This window comes from Danio aesculapii, chromosome 15 (genome assembly GCF_903798145.1).
Source record: "Danio aesculapii chromosome 15, fDanAes4.1, whole genome shotgun sequence".
NCBI classification, from domain to species: domain Eukaryota; kingdom Metazoa; phylum Chordata; class Actinopteri; order Cypriniformes; family Danionidae; genus Danio; species Danio aesculapii.
This window is the reverse complement of record NC_079449.1, coordinates 13599722-13623620: the sequence shown is the minus strand read 5'-3', so window position 1 is coordinate 13623620 and position 23899 is coordinate 13599722. Positions and strand designations below refer to the sequence as shown.

The 23899-nt window shown below is 35.3% G+C and overlaps 1 protein-coding gene across 1 annotated transcript in view; it reads left to right on the top strand.

The window, feature by feature from the left end:
• megf6 (multiple EGF like domains 6) overlaps positions 1-23462 on the top strand; it is a 107183-nt gene extending 83721 nt beyond the window's left edge. Inside the window, exons 23-32 of the mRNA XM_056473699.1 lie at positions 2219-2347; positions 7776-7907; positions 9621-9749; positions 10059-10187; positions 15953-16081; positions 17109-17237; positions 17319-17447; positions 19335-19460; positions 19542-19670; positions 21655-23462. Of these exons, the coding sequence (XP_056329674.1) occupies positions 2219-2347; positions 7776-7907; positions 9621-9749; positions 10059-10187; positions 15953-16081; positions 17109-17237; positions 17319-17447; positions 19335-19460; positions 19542-19670; positions 21655-21719 (1226 nt within the window). The 3' untranslated portion in view covers positions 21720-23462. The remainder of the gene's footprint in view (positions 1-2218; positions 2348-7775; positions 7908-9620; positions 9750-10058; positions 10188-15952; positions 16082-17108; positions 17238-17318; positions 17448-19334; positions 19461-19541; positions 19671-21654) is intronic.
• Positions 23463-23899: the final 437 nt, after the last annotated feature.

Sequence of the window (23899 nt, the reverse complement as noted above, 5' to 3'; positions counted from 1 at the left end):
CTGACTTATGGCCAAGAATTAGGTTTATTTAGTCAAAACTCTCTGACTTCATCTCTCCTTTCTGCTTCATACAAAGAAATCTATCAGGAGCCATGCTTAGTGAAAATAAGATCATCATCTTATTATTTAACTTTGGTTTTGTCAACTTCCAAAACTCACCTGTACATAAAAGGCTGTTACCCCTGCCATAAAATGCACCCCTTCTGAAATGTGAATCTATTCATTTAAATTGATGCTTTTTAATACCAGCATTATGACAGTAATGAGAGTGAACCAATGGAAGTGGTACAGTACTGTAGTGTATGGGTCGGTACAGGTCACCTTTATCAGGCTTGTGTTTCCACTGCTAAAAGGGTACCAATTTAATCTTTAGCATCACATGTAAGCTCTTGTTAGAGAATAATTCCATCATTCCTAGATCATAATAGTCCAAAAGGTGATGATAATAATTAAACATGGCAGTTTGTTCACATTTGCTGAAAAATTTGCTCTTTTTTCCCGGCTTCTCCTTAGTTTTTTCGCACGTCACTCTCGTGTTTGTCAGTTTCTGAAAGGATCAGGTTTTCAAAAGCACGTCAATAATTCAAGTGCACGTTATTATCATCAGCTCAAGATGTTTGTTATTTCAAATATAGATGCAAGCAAGAAAGCGAAACAGCTCGCGCTTTAGACTGGCTCGTAAAAACTACGGGGCACAGGCAGTGGCGTAGCGCAAAATGCATGGGTTATAGATGGGGGCCCCAGGTGAGTGACGTATCTCTGTAAACCAATAGCGTTTAGCTGCGCGTCTAGCTCCGCCTTTTGGTACTCTTGGTATCCCTTGCAAAGGGTGACCAAAAAGTGGTATGGTATGGTTCGCTTTTAGGTATCCGTTGACAGTGGAAATGGCCATAAAAGCATATGAACCATCCTGTACCATACCACTCAGTGGAAACGGGCCATAATGGAAGAAAACAGAAGATTACAGAGTTTTGTTTTTTACATTTACTTGTAAACCAAGTGCGTTTTAAATGCGTTTCACTTGTTGTTTTTGCTTCATCCATCACGGTAATAATCATATAACGGTTTAATCAATTATGGCCTACATAGGTTTTTATGTAGACTGAGAATCTCAATAAAAGTCTGAAAGGGGTGCATTTTTGGCAGGGGTGCGTTTCTCGACACAACACCTGTTGCACAACGCATGAGTGGCACATGAGCAGCGCTTTTTTCGGCATGCGGTATTTATATCGGGAGCGGGAACGCAGGGTGGTGCGAGAGGCACGGACGCCTCAGTTTGTTTTTGATTACATTGCTTGCTTTCACCAGTGTTGGTTCGGTTGCACATAGAGAATAACATCTTCATATAACAAAAAAAGTCTTTAAAACATAGTCTTTATTACAACTAAAAAATATCTCACAGGGATGATTTTACTGCGTGAGAATATGGATGTGTGGCTTGAGAGCGTGAAAATACGGTCAATTGCTTGACTCTGGCAGCCCTGCGTAATTTGAGAATTTAACTGAAATCAAACAGGAAGTGCATTTTTTTTTTTAGGTTTTAATTTTAGATTAGAAGGGCAAACAATTTTTTTCATAATGACATACACAGATGAATTGTTCACCACACAACTGGCAATGTGAGTCAACAAAATCATACGTTTAATTTTGATTTCATTTGTACTCTTTAGCAACTCAACCAGATTCTTATTGTGACGTGAATATTTACTGAAGAAAAAGTTAGTTCGGAAAAAAAGTATATAGAATAAGAGGGCTTTTTGTAACTTTTTCATGCTGGAACAGCAACATTATGCACTGAAGAACAAAATAAAGATGTGTTTTAATAAATTACTTAGAATAAACACTCTGGTATATTATAAAAACAAACAGTCTATTTTTAATCATGGTGACCTTTATGTATTATTTATAAATATGTACACAAATACCCAATCAAAGCAAACACATCTGTCCGTCTCTCTCTCTGTGTCTCGCAGAGTGCTTTATTTGGCTGTAGTTACTAAGATGTAAGTGATTATGGTGATTTATAGTGAGGAGTTTGTAAGCACTGATAGCTGCGATTCACATGTCATCGCACAAATGACTGTATTCTGTCTCCATTATGCTCTGGAATGTTCACATGGGTGCTTACTACACTATACATCTGCCTTCTCTCCCACTGTCTGTGTGTATTGTGTGTGTGTGTGTGTGTGTGTGTGTGTGTGTGTGTGTGTGTGTGTAGCCTGCGCATCTGGATGGTTCGGGAGGAACTGTGAGCAGAAATGCATCTGTCCGGTGGGCGTGGCCTGTGATCATGTGACGGGCAGATGTGGATGTCCTGCAGGTTACACTGGGAACAGCTGTGAGAAGAGTAAGATCTTTCTCTGTTTCATGCTTCCTACTGAGTCTTGGACGGTTTTAGTAGCAATATCCTATAAATCACTCTATATCCATCTGCATGGCTATAAATACACTCTATATCTACATTAAGGAGATATACTATCATTAAAAAGTTTTGGATCAGTAAGATTTGTTTTATGTTTCTATAAATACTTCATCATGCTCATCTAATCTGCATTTATTTAATTAAAAATGAAGTAAAAACTATATTGTTAAATATTATTACTATTTTACTATAGTTTTTTAAAATAATTTTAAAACTGTAATTTTATGGGCGACACAGTGGCTCAGTGGTTAGCACCATTGCTGCACATCAAGAAGGTCGCTGGTTCAATTCCTAGCTGAGCCAGTTGGTATTTCTGTGTGGAGTTTGCATGTTCTCCCCGTGTTGGCATGGGTTTCCTCCGGGTGCTCTGGTTTCCCCCACAGTTCAAAGACATAATATTATATATATTTGTAAAAGTTTAATGTTTATCATGCCTCTTTGATAAATAGATTAATACACAGATAAAAATCCACTTGAAAATCAAATTGTAGTCTCAGTAGTAGACTTGAATAACAATAACAACAACAACAACCAACAACTAATATATATATATATATATATATATAGGCACTGGTGGGAGTTATTGTGTCTTAGTGTCCCACCAGTGATGATATACAGCTATATCGCACTGCTATGACTGTGATATGGCATTTATACAACAGTTCGACGGCACAATCTTATGCATGGACTATGTCAACTGTCTTTGGTCTGCGCAAAGACATGCTGTCTCCGACATGCTGTCTCTCAGAAATTATAAATATTAAAAAAATTTATAGGCCCTATCCTTACACATAAACTGCATAGTTGCAATCTAAACAACTACATTATCGACAAAAAAGCCTTAAAAGTACATTATGTTGCCCAACAGCAGCAATATTTGTCAAAAAGTGTCCTCTGCTTGTTACTGTATCTGGGTTGAGTATTACACAAGTGTGAAGGGTGAAGAGGCTGGATGAGTGCTGTTATTTGCAGAGTATCACATGGCTATCAGCCATTCAGATTTAAGAACCAGACAGAACTGTTGTGTGTGTGTGTGTGTATGTGTGTGTGTGTATGTAAATAAGACAGATATGTGTATGTATACATGCGCATGCATGTTTTTTGTTGAGACCGTATGTGTGTATGTGTGTAGAATAAGTGTGTGCGAGTTATATTTATTAATTTGATATTGTTATTTCCCAGTACTGGGTTGCGGATGAAAGGGCATCTACTACGTAAAACATGTGATGGAATAGTTGGCAGTTCATTCCACTATGGCGACGCCTGATGAATAAGGGACTAAGCTGAAGGAAAATGAATAAATGAATGAATGAATTATATTGTTATATAAATTAATATGATTTTGTTTATAGATCTTTTTAAGTGTCCAGCTCATTCAAAGGGCTTTACAAATCCCAATGTTCATTTTTAATTATAAATATCTACATTTTAAGAAACGTTTCATTCTGTTCTAATATGATTGCCACCCCTACACACACTTCTCTCTGTTGTAATTCACACTCCCTGTGTCTCTCTATCATTTTCACGTTACACACACTGGAGTTTTTCTTCACGACTCTTTCAACACTCGCCCAAGTGCTCTCTTTCTCTCTCTGTGGATGTGAGACATCTGATAAAGGTTAGTGCTGAGCAGCCAACTCAAACAGCAGGCTTTGTTTTTGTCTGTGTAAGGATAAGAAGTCTGGAGCAGACATGAACACACACACACACACACACACTGCAGCAGACACGGCTAATGACAACAGTGTAATTATTCTCTTTAGTCTGGAGTCTGAGCTTATCTCTTACACATGTCGCTAGGCTGAACACACACACACACACACAGACACACACTTTTACTTAAACATAGACTTAACAATAAGGATGATCTGATGGTCTGAGGTCATTAACAGTGTTAATAAATCTAAACTAAACTAAACGATAGCGTCTGTCATATGTTGTTATAGGTGCGTTTTATATTTGGAATAATATAAATAATACTCTTTTACTAATAATAGTACTTAATAATTCTAATAATACTATTTTTGTCTATAGAAGTGTTTATTATTAATAATACTTCAACAAGGGTGACATGGTGGCGCAGTAGGTAGTGCTGTCGCCTCACAGCAAGAAGGTCGCTGGTTCGAGCCTCGGCTGGGTCAGTTGGCGTTTCTGTGTGGAGTTTGCATGTTCTCTCCGCGTTCACATGGGCTTCTTCCAGGTGCTCCGGTTTACCCCTAAGTCCAAAGACATGCGGTACAGGTGAATTGGGTAGGCTAAATTGTCCGTAGTGTATGTGTGTGAATGAAAGTGTATGGGTGTTCCATAGAGATGGGTTGCAGCTTGAAGGGCACCCGCTGCGTAAAACATATCCTGGATAAGTAGGCAGTTCATTCCGCTGTGGCAACCCCCGATTAATAAAGGGACTAAGCCGAAAAGAAAATGAATGAATGAATGGATACTTCAACAAACAGGACTTAAATACACAGATATGCTAAATGGTATAACATTTTTATTTAAATGCATGTTTATGTAAATATTGTAAAATTTCATATGTACTACTACTACTGTAGTAATATAATAATAATCATATTAATAATACTACTACGACAACTACTACTATAACGATGACTTCCATGACTATGACCATTACGGTTACTACTACAATGATTACTACTACGACTGCTACGACTACTACAACAACAACAACAACTACTACCGTAGTAATATTATAATAATAATAATAATAATATGACAACTACTACTACGACGATGACCTTTACGACTATGACTACTATGACTGCTATGCCTAGTGGTGTAAAGTAACAAATCACAAATACTCAAATTACTGTAACGGAGTGGTTTTTCTCAGGAATTGTAATTTACTAAGTTGTTTTAAAAACGTATACTTTTACTTTGCCTTGAGTACATTTTTAATGCAGTATTAGTACTTTTACTCCACTACTTTCTTTCAACCTGCAGTCACTGCTTTATATTCTCTTGTCTATGGGAATTAGAAAAATCAGTCCCGTGATTCCTGTCCAATCACACATAGAAGGTAAATCTCATCATAATAAACTACTTCAAGACACGGGCGATTTACAATTGCAGCAAACTGTTTGGAAGCATTAAAAGTGTCCAGGAAGATGTCCAAAATCTTTACACACATTGACCCAGTTTAAATGCATGTCACTGATGAGAAGATGACGGATGTTTACTGTATGGCCTTAAACACCCAGTAGGCACAAGACATCAACCAGGGGCGGATTTAGGGGTGGGGCCCCAGCCTCAGTTAAAATCTGATTGGCCCCCAAGGTGCCCCTGTCCCATTGGCGGTCTCTGTCCTATCGGCTGCATATACTTGGTCCCCCTCTGTAAATCGTAGCCCCTGCCTTTAAAAATAACATGACACTTTTACTTAAGTATGATTTTTCAGTACTCTTTCCACTACTGCTACTATGACTAATACTACTACAACTCATTATAATAATAATAGTAATAATAATAATATAATTACTACAACTACTACGATGGTATCGACTTCTACGACCACTACTACAACGACTACTACTACTACCACTACTACTATGACCAGGGATGGGCAAAAATACATTGAAATTTATTTTCAATTAAAATGCTAAATACATCAATTTTGTATCTAAATAAACTACAAAATATAGCAGCCACAACATGTATGAAAATAAATATATATTGTATTTTGAAAATACTGCAAATACTTTTATAAGGGAGCATAACATTTCTTCACAAACCTTCCATCAATAGGCATATTTGACCTATCACTTCACCATAAAACTGACTTAAAAGCAATGTTTGACAGCAACATCTGATCTCTAAGAAAGTTAAAGTCAGCTTCTTTGCCAACTCATTCACTACTCCTCTACATTAGTATAAACTTTTGTTTCTCTTTCATTTTAGAATAAATTACTAAAGAAAGTCCTGTCTTGAAGATTATCTCTTTAATCACTGTAAAACCATGTAATGCAGATAATGAGTTAGAATATAGTACTGTATCTCTTCATTGTGTTGCAATCCATTGGGTGGCTAGGAAAATTGCCACCATCTTTTAACAGTCTTATATTTGAAAAGGGTGATATATACAGTGGTTATTTTAATTTATTGTTCACATTATTTATTTTGAATAAATCTTCAATACTTAATGTAAAAACATGATTTCTGAAAACTACTGAAACCTGCAGTTTTAGTACAGTAATTTCCATATATATTGTTTTTGCAAGTGTTCTCTTCAATGCACAACATAGTTTTTGCAAAGTCTGGAGTTTTTTGGCCAGTTTGTATAGAATGGAGTATTATTGAATATTTGTGTCTAATCTACTGTATTATGCCACGTTGGCATCTTTAGACAAGCATCTGTCCTCTTCATTAACTACACCTGCAGATATACTACTAGCATTTGAAACAACCAATGAAGTAAAGATATGGCCACTGTAGGAGGATTTTCCTCTGCATTTCCACCTGCAGCACTGAGACTGAGAATGATTATGTGCTGAAAGCTTATCATTCTGTTCTTAAGGATTGAAATTTTATTCCATATCATTTCTTAAGCAAAGATGCTGATGCCGAATTGTACATACAGCAATTACATATTACTGGTCTAGGCATTGTGCAGCATACTATTTTAAATAATTGTTGACTTGCTCTCAAATATACCCATGCCATTTGTCTGTTATTTTCTTTATGTGTGCATAATTTCCATCCATACTCATTGCATTGACCGCCTTTTTAATCAATTTTCTGTTCTGATCTCAAGCCTAGGCAAATAACTGAGAAAGCATCAATCGGAGGCCATATTTTTATGAAGTCATCATGTAGACTTCTTACAAAGTTTGTTTTACACTATTTAAAAAAATACAAAAATACAAGACACTAAAGTATTTTGATACAAAATATTGAGCCATTTTCATAAACCCCATCAAATACAAATTACAAAATACTATTTTACCCATACACACTCATTCACAGGCAAACTCATACTGTACACTACGGCCATTTTAGTTCATTCAACTCAAACCAGTGACCTTCTTGCTGTGAGGCGTCAGTGCTAACCACTGAGCCACCGTGCTGTCTATTACATAATATACACGCAAACCCAGTCAAAGCCTGTCTCCTGTCAGAAACTCCAGACATGTGAACGTGTATGAAAATAAGCATGTTTGAATGACGTTACAAGAAATGTCTAGCCTCTCCTTCATATCATATCATATCTCCTTCCTGTCTAAGGCCTGATGCCAGGAATGCGTCTAGACAGCTGGACATTACTATGGAAAACTCACACATGCTCCTAAAATCATCTCTTCGTGTTTCGTGTCATGTTCTGATGTTATGTCTCTCTCAGTGTGTCCACAGGGCAGGTTCGGCCTGAACTGTTCTCGGGTGTGCACGTGTTCTGGAGATCAGTACAGGTGTCACCACATCACTGGGAGATGCAGCTGTCAACCTGGTTACAACGGCAATCGCTGTCTTCTTAGTAAGGCTTATTATTAATATTAAAAAGTAATGTTGAAGTATATCCATGGAGCTTAAAGGGGGCCTATTATGACCATTTCTACAAGATCTAAATTAAGTCTCTGATGTCCCTAGTTATGTGTGTGAGACGTTTCAGCTCAAAATACCACACAGATACTTTTTATAACTCTTTGGAACTGCCTCGTTTAGGCTTTGACTCTAATTTTGGTGACTGTGACTTTAAATTCAAATGAGATGTGCTATTTTCAAAAGAGGGCGGAGCTACGAATGTGTCAGTACAGTGGCAGAATCAATTGACACCTACAAAGGGAAAATGTCAATTAAAGTGTTTCTGCAGACTGTTTTGTGAAGTGTAATTATAAAAGTAAAATTAATAATTTTTATGATTAGAAGCTGGTTATATTGCCACACAACGGTGTTTAATCCCCTTATAAAAGTGATTTTTGCATAATAGGTGCCATTTATAGTGAACATTACCATCAATGTAGTGTGTGATGCAGCTCTTTGTGAATGTAAAAGGTCTGTAAAATAGCTCTGTCAAAGTACATGACAAATAAACTCATTGTCTCTTTTAAAAAAAGGAACCAAATCTAAAAATTGATGAAATAGTCAGGAATTCCAATTTCATATGAGATCTATGTTAATCCTATGTAGACTGATCTATTGTTACCATTGAAAACTGGAGCTGGTTTTCTGTCGACTTTATTTCCAGAAAAAATTATTTAAATGTGCAGACAGAGTGAAAATTCGATCTGATATTTTTTGCACATGTGAAATAATAAATTTGCCCTCATATTGTGTCAATCACATATACACAACTTTCGTCTAATCACAAAAAACATATTAATAATAATAATATTTATATACACACATACATACATACATACATACATACATACATACATACATACATACATACATTTTAAGGGGTGTTTTGACAAAATCACAGCCACCGCACAAGTGAAAAACTAAATCTACAATAGCACATGCATATGATATTTATAGATTTTGCTTGCATCTAAAATGATCCCACATACACAGACAAGTTGCTTACATCTATGAAACATTTGTGCATATATACGCCATTTACACAGCCATAAGAGCTTGTGATTGAAGTGCAGATTGATCAACTAGTTCTTCCAACATGCAACCTAAAATTGATATAATAAAGTTATCATACTCTTTACTGTATACAGTGTTTACAACTGCCCAAGGAAGAAAGTGTCATGTGAGGTATTGGTTAATGGATGTTGGGGTCAGATGGGTCAGAAGTAGGGGTTTAGAAAGAACAAATCTTTAAATAAATTGAATCATTGAAGGCGATTTGAGAAAGTGTGTGATTTTAAAATGTATAATAAAAGAAAACTAAACTGTGTTTGACCTTGGATCAATGGCACTTAAATAAAACAACTTGCACAACACAACTGACAACTACTAACTTAATATGTATATAAAAGATGCAGTCAGGCTCCGGGTTCCCCCATAAGTCCAAAGACATGCGCTATAGGTGAATTGGGTAAGCTAAATTGTCCGTAGTTTATTTGCGTGAATGAGTGTGTATGGGTGTTTCCCAGTGAACGCCATCCACTGCATAAAACATATGCTGGATAAGTTGGCGGTTCATTCCGCTGTGGCGACCCCTGATTAATAAAGGGACTAAGCTGAAAAGACAATGAATGAATGCAGATACAGTCAGTGTTTCTGCTCTTGACAGGATGTCGAGAAGGCACTTATGGCCCCTACTGTAAGAAGAGGTGTAGCTGTGCCAATGGAGGCCGATGCGACTTCAGGAATGGCTCCTGCATCTGTCAGCCAGGATATTTTGGACCCAACTGCAGCATCAGTAAGAACCTAATACTCGATAATTAGACTGACATCTTAAGCTGTTTTATAGCATCTTCCCAATTTTTTTAAGCAGGGATAACTTGCTCATCTTTCAAACTGATCCATACTTAGTGTGTTCTGTTGCATTCTGCAGTTTTTTTATTTACTCTTTAACAGGCATCTTAACTGCCTGGTTGATCTTTTGTCCATTGGTTATAATTAAAACTCCCAAACTTAAAATTAGAGTGGTGTCAGGAACACAATTTAACCAAAGTAATTGGTCAAAAATACAAGATAAATGGTTATTAACATCTAATTTTTCTCTCAGGTTGTCCCTCTGGTCACTACGGGAGAGACTGTGCTCAGGTGTGTTCATGTGGGGAGAAAGGACAGTGCCACCCAGAGACAGGGAGGTGTAACTGCACCCCTGGTAGAACAGGACCGTCCTGTGGACAAAGTATGTATCTTTGTGGATAGCCGTGTTATTTTAGGATTATTTACTGGTCAAAGACAAATCAAGTGTAACGCAGCTTAAATTTTTTTTGTGTATATTACAATTTTTACATGGACAGAATGCATCCTGTTTAATTCGATATACTTTTCTGTGCAAACAATAATGCTTATCATGCATTCTTACAATTATTGATAGATGAATCCTATTAAAATGTCACTTATTAGTTACAGTTTATGTAACAAAAAGTCTCGTCATTAATGTTGGTCAGACTGAGAGACTATCAGAGACTGTACAGAGAGAGTGTATCAGAGATGTTCCTAATTTTGTAAAAGTTATTCCACTATTACTGTTTTAATTATAATTTACCTTTCTGTTGGGTGGATCTCAGGCTTTTAATATTGTTCTAAATCTAAATTGTTCAATTAATAAAGAATAATAATAATAAAAAAGTCTTGTCATGCATATTAAGAACAAGAAAAATTTCTTAACATCTTAAATATATTTTAAGGTACACTGTGAAGCCCCACAATACTAAATAATTGTCATTTGAAATTTTTATACTTCACCACTTATCCGTACTAAACTATGAGGTTTTACAATTTTCAGCAATAGATTTAAAATATAGTTTAAAATCAAATTATGTACTTTATTAAAGTCAGAATACTTTTCACAAACTATAAGTTAAACAATGATGAAGAAGCATTATTTTACCCATGTTTTGATATTTGAAACTTATTTGATATTTTTTAACAATAGTTATTTGAAACATCAGACGCTTGCACTGAACATTTGATGCACTCAAAAAATTATTACTGTTGCTTGTTCAAACAACACAATTCTTGTAATTCCTTTGGCCAGTTGATTTGTTTTATGTTCAGTCCACCTAAATCTGTAAACCATTAAGTTCACTTAAGTATTTTGTGTTGGTCTAACTGCCTGGTTAGGGGATTTGTAGTTCCCAGTATGCTTTGCGTGGGATTGAATTAAGAGAGGGAAATGTTGACAATAAAAGTAATCTTAGGTGTTTAAAGTTAATAGAAAGACTGTTTAGAGTGGAAGATTTAGTTGAAGATTTTCATGTAGTGCTTTAAGTTTTGAGATTGCTACTTTGCAGAAACACCAATGCTTTGGGTGTTGGTAGCTTAATGAGCAAAAAAGCAGTTCGTTGCTTTGCTCAGTGAGCACTAACTGTCCTAAAATGAGTTCTGAGATCAGTCTCAAACAACTGTTTGTGTAACTCATGAAAAACTCATGAAAGTGGCTCTTTTAGTTCATATAGGATAACTTCAAGAGACTTCAAAATGTACAACACATAATAGTCATACATTATCAGAACTTTGAGTTCAACTTAAATAAAAATACAAATGTATTTAAACTTTTATTTGATAAAATCATGTTGGATCAACTCAATTGCATTTAAGTGTGTATGTAGTTTTTTTTAGTTGAGTTCAGGTCGAGTTATGGGTTATTAACTTGGCTGAGAGTAGGCCCAGATATGGTCCATGTTTGGCCCTTATGAAAGCCAGACTTGTTCCAGTTATGTACCATAATTCACTGGGCCAAGCAAAAGCTTTGTGTGGGCCAGAGCTGGGCCAAAGAAATGTTGCTTGTGGGAGGATACAGAACAAAAATTACTTTTGTTGCTTGCTCAAACTTAACCTAATTGTTTTATCAATTTTTTCAATCCACTTAAATTTGTAAAAACAATTAAGTTAATTTAAACCATTTGTGTTGTGTTGGATTTGTGTAAACCCAGCATTTTTACAGTGTATTTTTCCTTGTTTCCCTGCTTATCTCGCCAACTTTTCCAACCTCTTAGCCATTAATTTCTCCTTTTTTTCCTGCCTTCACTCAGTCACATTTCCCTCCCTCCAAAATCTCCAACATCTAGTTAGTATATAAAAGCATAAGTGTTATGATGACTTCATAAGCAAAACAACCCCAAAATATACCACATCTGCACTTGAAGGGTCTTCTTGCCCTCCTCCTGATTCTCTCCCAGGGCTTATTTACAATATTTACCTAGCAAATTTCTCCAGTTTCCTGCATGAGGGAATTTGATCGTGTTTTCCCGAGCAACAGAAGCGAGAGATCAGATTCCTAATCTTCGCGTTTCATCACTCATCGGCGCGAATGAAACGGGACTTTCCAGGAGGGATTTTCTTAGTCGTCCCGGAGCATCTAACTGCTTACGTTCCCCGTGTTTAATGTTTACAGACGACTATAAGTAGCTGGTTCTCTGTGTTCCGTGTCGGAGGATCTGCTGGCGAGGAAACAAATAAACAAGCAAGTGAATCAAAGCGATTGGCGTATTGTTTTCCCAATCTAAATTGCCCAAGGAAACATGATTGCTCTTTTGCTGCGCTGCCAAATCAGACCCGCTTCGCCATTGCACTAATGATCTGGAGCTTAAGTAAACTTGTGTGTGTGTGTGTGTGTGTGTGTGTGTGTGTGTGTGTGTGTGTGTGTGTGTGCGCGTGTGTGTGTGTGTTTGTGCACGTGTGTGTGTGTTGTGATGAAGCGATCGCATATGTGCCTGCCTCTTTAAATGCATTTTGAGGGATGAGAAGGCCTGGGCTAATTGTAGTAATTGAGAAATTCAGAGTTTATTTGAAAATAATGCCATCTGTACTGTTGTTGTTACTGGAAGTTTCCGTCTGGAGTAGGAGTATAGTTAATAGAAAAAAATGAGGGGTTTTGCTGAAAGGGAATAAAGTGTGCTGATTGTTGGGTCAGTATATATGAACACACATTCGGATGGGAAAAACAATACCGTACTATGGAGTTTTTGGAGGTGGAATAATTAACGAAAAATAGATAAACTGGACAAGATCTTTGTTTAGTTTTTGGTGTTTGGATGTTCATTCAATCATTTTCCTTCGGCTTAGTCCTTTTATTCATCTTATTCATCTTATTCATCAACTTATCCAGCATCTGTTTTATGCAGCGAACGCCCTTCCAGCTGCAATCCAGTTCTGGGAAACAATCTTGCATTTACACTCATACACTACAGTCAATTTTATTAAATTTACCTACTGTATACCGCATGTCTTTGGACTGTGGGGGAAACCAGAGCATGAAACCCACGCAAACACGAGGAGAACATACAACCTCCACACAGAAATGACCCAGCCAGGACTCGAGTCAGTGACCTTCTTGCTGTGAGGCGACAGTACTAACCACTGAGCCACCGTGGCGCCAGTGTTTGGATGTGAACTATGATACTTATATGATTATTATTGTAAGTAATAAAGAAGAGGATCATTTATCTGGCTGTTTAAATAAACTAATAATGCATTAAAAAGATGATACATTTATGATATTTGACTGGTTTAAATAAATGCTGTCAAAAGTTTGGGTCAATGATTTTTTATTTTATTTAATTTTTTTATTTATTTATTAGCCATTATTTTTTAATAATTACTAATTTTATTCCAGCAAGAGCAGATTAAAGGGCCCCTATGATGAAATTCATCTTTAGTAAGCTGTTTGGACAGAGCTTTGTGTAGGTATAGTGTCCACCTTCATAATGGGTAACATAACACAATCTCATGGCAATTCGTAAATTTTTGATTTAGTGGCTAATTCGTACGATCTAATTCATACAATTTAGTATGATTTGCTCATCCCCCAATGACGGTTGAGTTTAGGGGTGGGGTTAGGTGCCATGCCTCCTTTTTAAAATCGTACGAATTAGCCACTAAACTGACAAAACGTAAAATACTTACATTTTCTCGCGAGATCAGGCTGGATATAAACACAATAAGTCTCTTTTTTTTAAATTTCCTGACGTTAAAACAGGACCCTAATCCCTGTCATATTGAGGCCCACGTCGCGACGTGATGTAGGAGTGTGGTTTTCCCCATCCACCAAATTGATTGACAGGTGCCATGTTTCTATAATAACATGTACTGTATACACATGTCCACAGAACATTATTTTTTTGCAAATAATCTGGGATTAAAATATTTGTTTCAACTCTCTGTGATTTTTATCCGTTTTATAAGTTTAAAACATCTTTATAACAGAGTATGTTTGTAATAAAGACTGTTAAATCGATATCTAAATCTTAACCGCTATAATCACCACAGCCGTATGGTGTCAGTAAACGCTATTATGTGTGTGTACTGAAAATGGCATTTGTGTGTGACTCATTATTTCAGAAAGGCCTGAATAAACTCCACCACAAATACAAGAAGTTGGCATTTTTGACTTGTGACCTAATTTCAGTTTCATCCGAGTCGGTCTTTATCACTGACTGCTGTTTATTAGACATAACGCATGATGAGAAGCAGACACGTATGTGAGAGCAGTGGGTGGGGAGAAGCAGGTCATTTGCATTTAAAGCCACAAGCTACAAAAACAGCTACAGTACACTGTACTCAGACACCAAATGGGCAGATTCTGGAGGCTGTAATAAATAATCTGATGGGTGCTTTGAGCTGAAACTTTACAGACACATTCTGGAGACACCAAAGACTTATCTTACATCTTGTAAATGGGGGTTTTGCATTGATAATAGTAAAAAACAACAAAAAAAGGTTTCTTGACCACCAATTCACCAAAATTCAATGATTCTAAAATAAAATAAAAAAAAAAATCATAAAATTTCAGCTTCATCACAGGGTAAAAATAAAAAAATAAAAACATATTTAAACAAATTGGGCACTGTGGTGGTGCAGTGGGTAGCACGATTGCCTCACAGCAAGTAGGTCGCTGGTTCAAGCCTTGACTGGGTCAGTTGGCATTTCTGTGTGGAGTTTGCATGTTCTCCCCGTGTTCGCATGGGTTTCCTCTGGGTGATCCAGTGGTATAGGTGAATTGGGTAAGCTAAAATCGTCCGTAGTGTATGTGTGTGAATGAGTGTGTATGGGTGGTACCCAGTGATGGGTTGCAGCTGGAAGGGCATCCGCTGCATAAAACCTATGCTGGATAAGTTGGCGGTTCATTCCACTGTGGAGACCCCAGAGTAATTAAGAGACTAATCCAAAAAGGAAATGAATGAATGAATGATTTAAACAAATCTTATTTGAATTGCAATAATATATTTATAACAACATAATAACATAATATGCATAATATAACAACAAAAAAATTTGAATAAATAAATGCAGCCTTGGTGTGCATGAGAGCCTTTCTTTAACTTAAATGTTTTTTTTAAATTAAATTAATTTATCTTTAATTAAATCTTAACAACCCTACTGAAAATGTTTGATAAATTGCAGGGAATTGTACTTTTTTGTGCATTTTTTCTGGTTATGCACTGTAGCTCAGGATAAACAAATAAATTCACTAAGAGCAACAGGCCATAGGTTTCCTTTCTTTTTTTTTTTTGCTCTAAATAAGTTTGGTTTCAGACTAAAATGAGATATCCAGTGGAAATTAAGTGTTGACAGTATAATTTAGTGCTGGATGAGGATTAATCAGTGCTTGGTAAACCATCCTCATGTGGTTCAAATTGAAGACAGATCCATGCAACTTGCTGAAACGCAGAGCATACACATACAGTTGATTTAAAAATTATTATCCCTCCTGAATTATTAGCCCCCCTGTATTTTTCCCCTCATATTTCTGTTTGACGGAAAGAACATTTATTTCAACACTTAATAGTTTAAATACCTAATTTGTATCTTTGCCATGATGACAGTACATACTATCTTACTAGATATTTTTTAAGATATTCAGCTTAAAGTGACATTTAAAGCCTTAACTAGGTTAATTAGGGAGACTAGCGACCGCTGTTAAATGCTGTGTTTTCATCCATGCAGTGTGTCCAAGGGGCCGCTATGGAGTGCAATGCCGGAGTTTCTGTACGTGTGCAAACGGAGGAGTGTGTGACCCTGTGAACGGGACGTGCAGATGTGGGCTGGGATGGACTGGACAACATTGTGAAAAAGGTAAGTACAAGTACACAAAAATATAGTTTTAGAGTTGGTATCCATGCAGTTGTTTTAAAGAAGTCTCAAAAATACATACATTTATTTAATAGTTTACATGAACACAAGTGCTCAACATCCATACTATAAAGACTGATTTTGCGTAATGCAAGAACTTATTTAGAGTTGAATTAAAAAATTCTGGCATTTATTGTTTTTGCTGCCTTCAGTAGTTAATTGTAGTTCTTGTATCTGTTTTTTTTCACACTGTCAAATCAGTGTTGACAAAAAGCATTCAAAATGCACATTAAAACAGTCAGTAAAACACACACCCATTGTGCTGTTGATGAAATTGAGGTCAAATGCACTGAATGCATCCTTTACTTTTACATGATTTAACACATAAACATGCCAGTTTACCTCAGTATCCTTTATGAATGAACATGATTTTTGTTGTTTGTATCTGTATATCCATATGTGCCATTAGCTGCGTTTCCACTATCGTGCCTAAAGCAAGTGTGCCAAGTGTGACGGTCGCGTTTCCACAGTCAACAGAGGAGATTTGGAAAATTATTTATTTAGTATTTGGATACAATGTTATATTACATAAGTAATATAGAGTAAGTACTACAACTAGTAAGTAATTTAAAGGGATAGTTCACCCAGAAAGGAGTTATTTGAGTTTGAGCTACTTGAGTTTCTTCTTCTGTTGAACACAAAGGAAGATATTTTGAAGAATGTTAGAAACTGATAGCCATTGACATACATAGACTTGTTTTTTTTTTTACTATAAATGTCAATGGCTACTAGTTTCCATCATTAGTCAGAATATTTTCTTTTGTGTTCAACAGAGATAAGAAGCATAAAGGTAAAAGAAACACAAAGAAGAAACCCCTTGAGTAAATGGTGAGTGGCTTTTATTTTTGAGGTGAACTACCCCTTCAGTGCTTTAAATTGTGCAACTGTAACATTTAATTCTTTTTGCATTACATTTTTTGGATAAACTCCACTGATTATGTGCGTGCGTGTGTGTGTGTGTATGTAATAGTTTGTGTCTCAGGTCACTATGGTGTGAACTGTGAGCAGGAGTGTGTCTGCCAGAATAACGGTACATGCGATCGTTTTACCGGATGCTGCTCTTGCCCGTCTGGATACTATGGTCCTGCCTGCCAACACCGTGAGTGAGACTTAATCATCTCTAGCCAATCATTTTTGCTGAAATTTAGAAATAATAATAAAAAAATGTTCCATATCCCAGGATGCCCTGCTGGCTTTTTCGGTGAGCTTTGTGCTCAATCATGCGACTGTAAACAAGGGCACCAGTGTGATCATGTGACTGGAAAGTGCGAGTGTCCTCCTGGTTTCCATGGCAACCAGTGTGAAAAACGTAAGTAATTATAACTTTAAAACATCATCAACATTATCAGCGTGAACTTATGTAATATACAATATGTATACATATCTTTAAACGGGTTTATATTAAGGTTGTCAAAAGTATCAAATACTGAAACTTTAGAAAAATATTTATTTCCCTTTATTTATTTATTTATTTATTTATTTATTTAGCCAGGAAAGTCCCATTAAGACTTAAGAATTAATCCCAGTCATACAGTATCTTTTGAGCATGTGAACATTATGGCAAATCAGCAGTGTTTAAGAACGTGCTCAGCAGTGCTCAAATGTTAAAAAGGTTTTGATAACTTTTATAAGGATAACTACGATAACTCTAGGCATAACTCTGATAACATAAGGACTTAAATTTAAAGTCTTCTAAAATGACTAAAAAGCTAAAATTCATCCCATCTGAGAGGAGAGAAAGAGAAGGATGGAGAGGGTTAGGGCGAATGCCTTTAACACAGGGTTCGACATTTCTAATTTGACGTAACCTTTTTTGTTTGCTTTATTGCTGAGCTACAAAAAAAGCAAACTGAAATCAAATGTTTCAATTAAATGTAAATGAATTTGATTTTTAAAAAATTTAAATAATGTCACACATAGAGAACCATGCAGAAGACATTGGCAAGCAAATCAAGGCAAAACTAGAGTAATTCTGGTATAAAGTAAATTGTTTTGTTTTTACTCTAATAAGTTGCTCATAAAATGTAAAAAAAAAAAATAAAAAAAAAAAGTACTGTATTAGTTACTATAAATGTTTTCTAGTTATCTTTAAACATTATTAAATAAATTAGGAAATTACCCATGGCAATTATATTTACCTGCGGCCCACAAGCCTCAATCAAGGTTGGTTTTGGCCTTCATAGAATAAGTGTGGGCACCCCTGGTATACATATATATATATATATATATATATATATATACACATACATACATACATTCACATACGCACACACTGTACAAAAAATGCAGGGTTCCACACAATTCATTCATGTTCTTCCAACTCAAATCGATTAAGTTAACTTAACAATTTAAACAAATTTATGTGGATTTAACATAAAAAATTTAAGTTGTCCCAATGAAATCTCAAGAATTGTGTTGATTCAGCTTATTTTAAATAAGTAGTTTGAACAGGCTAAAATACATATTTTTTAGTGTTTATAAAATAAATAGCTAAAATGTATTTTAAATCCAACCTAAATTATTTATTCATATTTTATACTGATTTGTTTTTCTCTTTGTGAGTCTTCGACTCAGTGGTTAAAGAAATCATTAATTCACACAAAAATAAAAAGTTGCTGTTCATTTCCTCACCTTCATGCCACTCAAGATGTATTTTTTTTCAGCAAAACTCTAAAGGATTTTTTAAAGATAAAACTGTGGTCTTCTGATGATTCATAAAGTGCCGGTCTATGTCTTTGAGCAGAAATTATATACAGGTAAAACCAAATTAAAATTAAAATTGTCCTTTTTTGGGGTGAACTATTCCTTAAACATTTAACTTTAAAGTAAGAGAATTAAAAATGCCATTTGATGTTTGTTCAAATGACTTATTTCTCAATTCTTGAGTTTTTTAATGGCAACTTAATTGTTTTATGTTCAGTCCACTTAAATTTGTAAATATGTATAAAAAGTTAACTTAATTGGCAGTTAATTCTGCTGTGGCTACCCTTGATAAATCGGGGACTAAGCCGAAGGAAAATCAATGCATAAAACTTAACTTTATTTCTTTATGTTGTCCCAACACAAATCAGTTGTGTGGAACCCATTATTTTGAACAGTGTATGATTCATATGGACTACTTGTCTTTTATGCCATTTTTTTTACATTTTGTGAAAAGTTTTCTAATCTTTTATGACTTACATCTACTGTGTAACAGGTTGTGAGTTTGGCCATTTTGGACGTGATTGTGCAGATGTGTGCGAGTGTGATGGGGCGTCCTGTGATCCGAGCTCTGGACAGTGTCTCTGTCCTCCTGGAAAAACCGGAGAACACTGTGAGAAAGGTACATGCAGATCTCACATATACACACACACTCACAAAACCTGCTGAAACTGTAACCTTAACTGTAATATTGTGTGTTTAGTTTGTGACAACAGGTATTATGGGCCGGGCTGCTCTTTCCAGTGCGAGTGTGTTCATGGAGGACAGTGTGACCCTCAAACTGGACATTGTTCCTGTCCTCAAACCTGGCTAGGGCCAACCTGTGAACATGGTGAGGGTTTGTGTGTGTGTTTGAATATTTTTGGACAAAACTACACGGCAAAAAAACATTACTTGTTACTTTAAAATGTCAAATTATAAATAGATCATTTGTTTATGATGATCATGATGATGATGATAATAATAATGATATTAATAATTGTGATTTAATTATGAAAAATTGTTTACAGTTAATTTAACGTTAGTAAATCATTTATTTAAATTTATTATATTTATTTAAATTGTTTATATATAGATAGATAGATAGATAGATAGATAGATAGATAGATAGATAGATAGATAGATAGATAGATAGATAGATAGATAGATAGATAGATAGATAGATAGATAGATAGATAGATAGATAGATAGATAGATAGATAGATAGATAGATAGATAGATATTTATATTGATATTAATTAGTATGAATAATGGTAATTAATTTAATCATACCTCGGTTCTACGTAAATGTACCATTTCTCATCATGCAATTGATTCAAATCTTTAAACAAATGGGGTAAATGTGTGTGAGAGTCTGTGGCATGACCTCAAACTAATGGTTCTTTCTCTTTGTTCTATCTCGCTCTATCTCAACATCTTCCTATCAGTTGTCTTTATATCTGTCAGTCACAAAACTTTTTCTGAACATATACAGTGCTCAGCATATGAGTACACCCCTCACAAATCTCTCTTTTAAATAAATATTTGTGCAAATACATTATTTTAGTCAGTACTGAAGCCAAATCTGGAGCTTATCTAATAGAATAACTTGTGATAACGGTCCAAAAACTAGCACACCCAAATTTATATGTTAAAGAAAAATATTAAATACAAAAAAAAAAGGAAAAATCAAGAGAAGCAACACAATTAATAATGTAGTTGAAGTTTTGTGGGCTGTAATTTGTTTTGGATTTTTTTGCTTGAATTTTATTGTACTTTTTTTCAATTTCTGAATCTGTTTGGCGACTAAATTATTATTTTAATAAATATATCTGTTTAATAAATGTGTTTTCTTTAAATACATTGCCTATATTCACTGAGAAATGGCTAAAAATATTTATTTTCAAAATGAGGTGTTCCTTATTATGCTGAACACTGTACTGTATGTGTGATGTGTGTTGGTGTGTGTGAGCTGTTAAGGGCCTTTTGTTGGCTTCTGTAACAGCACCTCAGTCTGACAGTCCTCTTAAGTCAATCAGAGCAGGACATTTAGCACTGTGTGCGTGTGTTTGATTGTGTGTGATCATGAAAGTATGACTCTGTGTGTGTGTGTGTGTGTCACACAGAGGACTTCCTCTATACTCTCTAATTATGCGACCTCTGAACATTTCTTAAAAATACAAATAGTTCCTTTACATCTAATTTTGATTCACATTTTAATTAATATATTTCTGAATAAAGTTTTTTTTTGCCCCCGAGTCAGAGTCATTTGATTTTGAGTATCTCCTGATATCAAAACCTGATCCGATACTTCTATAACACATAAAAAAAAGAATAATGAGATCGAAGAAACAGATCCAGGATGTTCCTTATTTATTATTTAATTCACCTTATTTTAACATTCAAAAACTCTGTTAAAAAACAGAGCACTTCTGTGAGGTAGCTTGAACAATCAAGTAATAAATAACATAAATTCTTCACTTTTGGACTTTAGTGCAACAATAAATATTTAAAAAATCTAATATAAAAACAAATAGCATCTCAACTTAAAATACCCAGCAGACAATCCTAAATTTACATATCTCACAGTTTGCTATGGTAATTTTGTCGTCATCAACTTTATAATACCTCCAGAAAATAATTGTATCTAAAAGGGTTGCATAGATATTCATTATATATATTCATTATATATATTCATTATATATATATCTATATATATATATATATATATATATATATATATATATATATATATATATATATATATATATATATATATATATAAATACATGAACATGAATGTGACACTCATCTCTCTTTATCTGTGTTTCTCTCAGGTGCTTTTGCAGATCATGCGTTTGCTAACATACACAAGAGGCGACGGCATGTTTCACACTCCTAGTCCTGCCACAGACACACACACTCGGCTGACATCCAGCAGAAGGCGAGTGGCATGGCTGAATGAGTGTGTGACTTTATGTGCGACTTGTTATTATGGGTTTTCCCCCCAGACAAGCGAACCACAGGAGAATTAGTAAGAGGAAGCAATCCCGAAAAACACAGACAGACACAAACACCCCTCTGCATGCACACAAGACCACTGACAGCCTGCCAATGAATGACTATCTGTGAAGAAAGGACAGTTTAAGGTGAATATCACACATCTAACATGCTAAAGATGATCAGTGTAACTTAAACACTCATGTTGTGAGCTCTGTTTGTGCATACATTTGCAAAGTCCCACATCAGACAGTCAAACCAAACCATCCGATCAGCCGAACGCCCACCGAGCCACAAAGCTTGACCAAATTTCGCTATTACAGGATCAGAGCGAAGCCTCAACCGCTCATTTCTATAGTACATACCACAAATACACCACTAAAGTGGCACATCAGAATACAGCAACACTCAATGAGATTATTGCCTTCCATACATACCATGCAAAGTCTAAAATTTACCTTGTAAACGTACACCAACACTAAATTTATCCTTTAGCTTTTAACGATGTTGTCTATAAAGTCCTCTTTTATAGTACTTTTATGTTTTTTTTAAGTATATGAAGCATGAATGTGGAGCATTTGTGCTAGATATTCTATTTTAAGGGATCGTTCACTCAAAAACGAAAGTTAATTCACTCGCCCTCAAGCCATCAGAGATGTTACGTGACGTTTTTTTTCAATATAACATAAAAAAAGATTTTAAGCTGAAACTGTGGTCCTGTGTAATTAAAAAAAAAAAAAAAAACAAGTCAATGGTTTCCAGCACTGAATCAAAAAAAAAAGTCAGGCAAAACAAAATTCAGTTCAATTAATTCATTCTAAAATATATTTGCAGTACATTAATAGAAGTTATTGCCTTTAGTACACTTCTTACATACAATAATGGGATTAAGTGTGACATTAGACAAAATGCGGAGGTTAATCACCATCCGTCAATTCAGTTTGTTTGTGTAAAACCTTATACTTTTGGTATTATTTTTCATCAAACAATATATACAAGATAACTCTTATGCAAACTACTTTAATCAAATTCACTTCACAAGTCCTCAATGTAGTCAGAATCCATTGGTATTCATTTAGTTTTGCTTGTATGTTTTTTTACTCTCTAAGTGTCAGTAACCATTGACTTGCATGTAAAGAAACATTAAGAAAGTTCTAAAAAAAAAATCTTGAATTTTCTACTAAAGAAAAAAAATCTTGAAAGTTCTGAATTTTGGATATGAACAGCACGTATATATTTTTAGATGAACTGTACCTTTAAATCCATCTGGTTGGCTTGTGTGAGTGTGATGTATGTCCTGTGATGGGATTCCTGTGATAGACTGACTGTAAATATTCACAGTATTGTCAGCCGTGATCGTGCCGTCTGAGGTAAATTGTTAAAGTGGAGCTGTCTGACTGGATTTAGACACAATCTGATGCTTGTAAACTGAACGGACAGTTCCTCCAAAAGACATCTTTACATGCCAAACAATCCTAAGCTTTATAAATGACGGTGCTTTGAGCTCACTCAGCAGTCTTTTACTGTAACAATGCTGTAAAAAGTGTTTTTGTTCCTGCTCTGCCTTTATTCTCAGGATGTTATCAAAAGAAAGTAAAATGTTGCTGTACAGTGAAAAATAAAATGTTTTGGTGCTTAAACTTTACCGTTGTACAGAATACATTTATTGCGGAGTTGGTTGTGTTTACATAATGTAGTGTAAATATATTGGTGTACTCACACTAGACATGGTTTGCATTTACCTTCTGAGCCTGAGCACACTTACGTCATTGATGATACGACTGTTCAGTTTAACAGAGGATATTATGCTTTAGTTATATTGTTTTGTATTAAAGGCTGGTATATACTGATTGCTGTCACCCACGGTGCATGCCTTGCACCTAGCCGTGCATTTATACTTCTGTGTGCTGTTTGTGTTGATCTGCAATAACACTTCTAAAACACTAGCTGGCAGTGAGGTTTTTATGTTCCTCTGTGTTGAGTCTCATCACAGGTATTTAGTTTTTTTCTGAACGCTACCTTACAGTAAAAATAGCTAAAACTCCTTCATTCAGAGGTGGAAACCAGCGGACTTGCAATAAC